Source organism: Pinus tabuliformis, chromosome Q (assembly GCF_031772625.1).
Source record: "Pinus tabuliformis cultivar Carrire ecotype Pingquan chromosome Q, CPIR1, whole genome shotgun sequence".
Lineage (NCBI taxonomy): Eukaryota > Viridiplantae > Streptophyta > Pinopsida > Pinales > Pinaceae > Pinus > Pinus tabuliformis.
The window spans coordinates 394,245,549-394,250,944 of NC_142296.1; the positions used below are offsets into that span (position 1 = coordinate 394,245,549).

Consider the following 5,396-nt stretch of genomic DNA (forward strand, 5'->3'; position numbering starts at 1 on the left):
AAAGCCTAAATTATGATAATGATATTTATAAGAAAATGTTAATAGTTCGTAGTCGAGCTATCTGGCTCAAAGAAGGAGATGATAACACTAAGTTTTTTCAAAGACATGCAAATGGGAGAAAGGCGATTAACACTATTTGGGAGCTCAAGAAGGAGGATGGCACCACTGTAAACACTTTCCGGGGACTCGCATCTCTAGCAAGTGCACACTTCAAAGGAATATACAAGGAGCCCCCATCTGCCACCCTGGTGGAGGTCATGCGCATTGCACAGACTTTTCCCAGATTTGTGGATGAGGAAGCGGAGCTGGAACTGACTAAGGAAGTGAGCCTAGGAGAATTGGAAGCAACCCTCAAATGGTTGAAAAAAGATAAGAGCCCTGGACCGGATGGCTGGACAGTCGAGTTTTACACTGCTTTTTTCGACATTCTGGGCACAGACCTTCTGCGATTGATTGAAGAATGTAGACTGAGGGGCAGAATGTGGGAAAGCTTCAACTCTACATTTATTGCCCTCATCCCCAAATCTGATAAGCCCTCATCCTTTGACGACTTCAGACCCATCTCTCTGTGCAACTGCATTTATAAGATCATTGCTAAGATCATTGCAAATCGCCTCAAGCCCATCCTCTCAGCCCACATCTCCTCGGAACAGTTTGCCTTTCTCCAGAACCGACAAATACATGAGGCTGTTGGCACTGCACAGGAACTTCTCCACTCTGTACAGACCAGGAAACTCAAAGGCATGATTCTGAAGATTGACCTATCCAAAGCATTTGATAGGGTTAACTGGCTTTACCTTCGTATGCTGCTAACCCATCTTGGCTTCCCCTATTCCTTCATCAAATGGATCATGTGTTGTATCACGAATGTATCCTTCAGTGTGCTTATAAATGGCTCTGCCTCCCCTTTTTTCCATGCAGAAAGAGGACTGAGGCAAGGATGCCCTCTCTCACCTTTACTCTTTCTTCTCATCATGGAAGGCCTCAGCTGAATCATCGGAGAGGAATGCAGACTGGGGCGAATAAGGGGTATCAAAATTACAGAAGACTGCACCCTCACCCACTTGTTGTTTGTGGATGATGTATTGATCCTCTTAAATGGGGGTATTGGGGACACCTCTGCTTTTCACCGATCCCTTGGCATCTTCCTTAAGGCCACAGGCATGGTCCTAAATGAGGCAAAATCCACTATAACTGCCACTAGCTGCTCCCAACATGAGATTCAGTTTGCTCTCAGAAGATTTGCCTTTGCAGAAGTCCAATTAGAAGAAGGGTTGAGATACCTGGGATATAGGCTAAAACCCCTTGGATATAAGATAGCAGACTGGACATGGCTCATATCGAAGGTGGAGAAGAGGCTCAATATCTGGTACCACAAATATCTCTCTAGGGCAGGGAGGTTGGTACTCATCAAGGTTGTCTTAGAAGCCACACCAGTTTATTGGATGACTCTGGCATGGATTCCCAGAGGTATCCTGTCTCGCCTACAAAACCTATGCTGTAGGTTCTTGTGGAAAGGGAATTAGCCGGGGAGAATTTTTGCATGGACGAGCTGGGAATCATTGGCCCTACCAAAGAGCTGGGGAGGATGGGGCATTAAGAGGCTGGATACCTTCTCACAAGCCTTGGCTGCAAAGTTAGGGTGGCAACTGCTAAATAATAACAGCCTTTGGACGAAGGTAGCAGTATCTAAATACATCCATCCAGCAAGTGTACAAGACTGGATCAGACAAGACACCAGGCGGAATAACATCTCTATTATCTGGAAGGCTATCAACAACACAAAGGAGCTCATTCGTAGCGGCCTGACATGGAGAATTAGATCAGGGACAAAGATACATATAGGGACTGACACCTGGGTGGGTTGTGGGAACGCTCACAAGCTCACTGAGGGTCTACGAGGACACCTACTAGAAAGTGGAATTATGCACATCAATCAAATTGTAGATGAGGCACACACTACCATCTTTCAGCAAGCATGGAGATCGACAAGTGATCTGAACATCCCTGATGTTGGCAGCAGGAATGGCGCAATTATACTAATGCTTTGATGGAGGCCCATATCATAATAGCTGAGGGCAAGGATGAGCTTATCTGGGCACATGCTAAACATGGTATATACTCCGCCATGATAGGCTATCAAGTACTGATGGAGAGGCACAAACCACTAAATCTAACTCAGTGGTGGAAGAAGATGTGTAAATTGAAGGCACCCCCTCGATCAAAATTGCTCATGTGGTCCATCCTCCACAACAAAGTCCCGACTGGGGCCAACTTGATGAAAAGATCTTTTGCAGGGCCATTCTGGTGCCATCTCTGTAAAAGCGACAATGAGGATACATAACACCTCTTCCTAAATTGCCCTCTCACTCAAGAACTATGGAATGGCTTCCTTGGTTCGATCTCTCTCACATTGAAATGGCAGGGTCCTAATCTCACTGAAGCTTGGAACATTTAGTGCTCTACTAACTCTGTCTGACTAAAAAACATAACGCTTCTCATTTTTTGGGCCATATGGATAGCCAGGAATCAAGTCATTTTCCAACAAAGACCCCCTCACTGGTCCTCCATTACCTCCAGGCTTCTAGCTGATTACAGTTCCATACCTGAAGAGGAAGACCAACCGACCCATAGGATCATTACACCAGAAGTCATCAACCCAGCCCATCCTTGGGCTTATTTTGATGGATCAGCACAGGAGATGGGTTGTGGTGGGGGGGCTATACTACATCTATCTACATCTCATGTTTACAAAATTCAAATGGGTCTGGGAAGGGGGACAAATAATTTTGCAGAGCTCATTTTGGCAAAAAACCTCATTCATTTTGCATTATCCAAAAACTGCCATCATTTACAGTTATTTGGAGACTCTCAAATTATTTGCAATTGGATAAATAAAACAGCTCACTACAATACATACACTTTACAACACATTTTGGATGAAACACACAGACTCATATCACATTTTGATGTCTTCTCTTGCCGTCACATCTACAGGGAACGCAACTCAGCCACTGACAGCTTATCCAAGGAGGCGGCGCTCAGGGACGACACTAATTGGTTGATCATGGAGGAAAGAGACGACAACATCTATCAATATTACCACAGGCTGTTTACAGAGCTTGGAACATGAAATATACACAATTGAGATTGTTTTTTGCTTTTTGGATCCATATTGAAAGTGACCAAATATAAATATTCACTGTTGTTTATTTTCTCTATCACAGACAGTACAAGGCTCTCTGCGAAGAGCTTCATAGTATTTATACAGACTTATTATAAGAAAAGCCTCACATGTGAGGTAAAACACAGTTTTTGAATGTTTTGGTAATGGATAGGCTAAGCCTGAATATTGTATATGCAATGCATCTGCAAAATGCAGTTTCTTTATCAATAAAGAAAGTGCGACTTTTTCCACGGGGAAAAAAGAAAAAGAAAATGATAATAGTTTAATTAGGAATTTTTTTATACAAACTTCCTTAATGTATGCTTACCATGAGGAATGTATAATTATTTATGTCACTTTAGGATATTAATAAATAATAGTAATAATTGAATTATAATTTTCTCTTTTTTTTAGGTGTTATATATATATATATATATAATTTTTTTAGCTATTACATATTATAAATAAATTCTATAAAGTAAAAATCCTTTTAATAAATATAACATTAAAATTATAAAATTAAAATATATATAGACATACATGGCATAAATAATAAGTGTTGTATCATAGTTTAGTCTCTACATAGAAGTGAGAAAAATTATAATGAATAGTCAAATTTAATATGACAAAAGACACTTTTCATTTACTTATAATTAAAGTAAAGAAATTTCAATGTTGTGAAAAACAAGTTCATCTCAATAGTTATCAATTGTAAACTATGTATGGACATTATTATAATGAGTCTAGATTCATTTTAAATCTGGACCTACCAAGCGAGGAGATGGATTAAAATTAAAAGAGATCTACACGTCAAAAGATTGACCTCTCTTAGAGATTGGTAGATCGAGAGTTAGTGAATCTGTGTTGGTAAATATTAATTTTTAATTAATAAAATATAAATAACTACTTTTATTAAAGTTATTTATTACTATTTTATTTTTTATTTGTTTTTCTTGTGATAAAGGTGGTAAAACTCATCATAAAATCTTTTTTCACTATAAAAGAGATTTGCACCTCAAGAGATTTGATCCCTTTGAGGGTAGATCGAGAGTTAAGATGAATCTATGTTGATAAATATTAATTTTTAATTAATAAAATATAAATAACTACTTTTATTTAAGTTATTTATTACAATTTTATTTTTTATTTGTTTTTCTTTTGAGAAAGGTGGCAAAACTTATCATAACTTATTTCTTAATGGATAAAAACAATTGTTATGTGTTATTGCTAGTAAACTAACTCATCACTATTAATCAATAAAACCACAACAATTAAAATAATTTATTAATAATTTACAAAAAAATAGAATTTCACTCTTCAAATATTAATTAAATATAATTTGAAATATTTCTATAAAACTAAAATATAATTTTTAATTAATAATAATTATAAAAAAAAATCAATATCCCCTTTATCATTAAAATAAACTCCTCCACACCCGGATGCGAGTGATAACCACGCCATTAATGGCGATTAGATGGACGGGCGGCGAGAGGACTGGCCACATGGTCACCTACATCCCCTCGCATGCCAGCCTGAAATATATTCATGGCACCTTGCAGATGGCATTAAATGGATACATTGGTCAAGATTTCTCCATAGTTCACATAACAATGGCCTCCACAGACCATAATGTTGCTCCTCCTCCCCTGCTCCATAGCATTTGCCCACCGCAAGCAGTGGAGCCTTGTTCTCGCACAGTCACCGGAAGCCGTTGCTAGTTGCTCAGCTACGTAGACCTTGGTAATGGGTATCACTTCTCCCACACCTGGCTCTGCAATCTGACACCAACTTAGACTTCCTTCGCTCATCCTTTGCTCAGCCATTCATCCAATTTCCTCACTGATAGCTCTGCTTCGAATACTGCCATTGCTCGCATCCGCTACCGTATGCGTAGCAAGAGAGGAGGATGCCGTGGTGGAGGTATCCGTCCTCCTGTGATGCCTAGCCTAGATTCGGCCTCCCCCTCCCCTTCCCCTGACATCCCAAATCCTTATGGCTCCTTCTCTGGCCGGTATCCTGATACCCGCAGTGGCCGAGGACGAGCTCAACTCCAAGGTGCTAGCCGAAGGGACGTCGTTGTCCATACAGCCAATTTTCCCCTTCCCCCTCACCCTGCTCCCCACACGACACAATTTCGCTTCCGCAACACCCTGAATAGGCCTGTTATCACCGCCACAGTCACCATCACTTTCTCTAAGGAAAACGACCTGCAGGAAGCTCCGCCAAA

General features: G+C 40.2%; 1 protein-coding gene across 1 annotated transcript; it reads left to right on the top strand.

Annotated features, from left to right (window-relative positions):
- The first annotated feature begins 1,163 nt into the window (after positions 1–1,163).
- Positions 1,164–2,051, top strand: LOC149219843 (uncharacterized). The gene is made up of 2 exons (XM_089386934.1): positions 1,164–1,470; positions 1,624–2,051. Exons 1-2 carry the CDS (start codon positions 1,164–1,166, stop codon positions 2,049–2,051), a joined length of 735 nt encoding a protein of 244 aa, XP_089243060.1.
- The last annotated feature ends 3,345 nt before the right edge of the window (positions 2,052–5,396 follow it).

Bases quoted from the DNA above. Each gene is read 5' to 3' on its own strand.
- LOC149219843 (XM_089386934.1), top strand. From the start codon at position 1,164: ATGGTCCTAAATGAGGCAAAATCCACTATAACTGCCACTAGCTGCTCC. The intron at 1,471-1,623 runs GTATCCTGTCTC...CCTTCTCACAAG, and splicing joins TCTGGCATGGATTCCCAGAG to CCTTGGCTGCAAAGTTAGGG.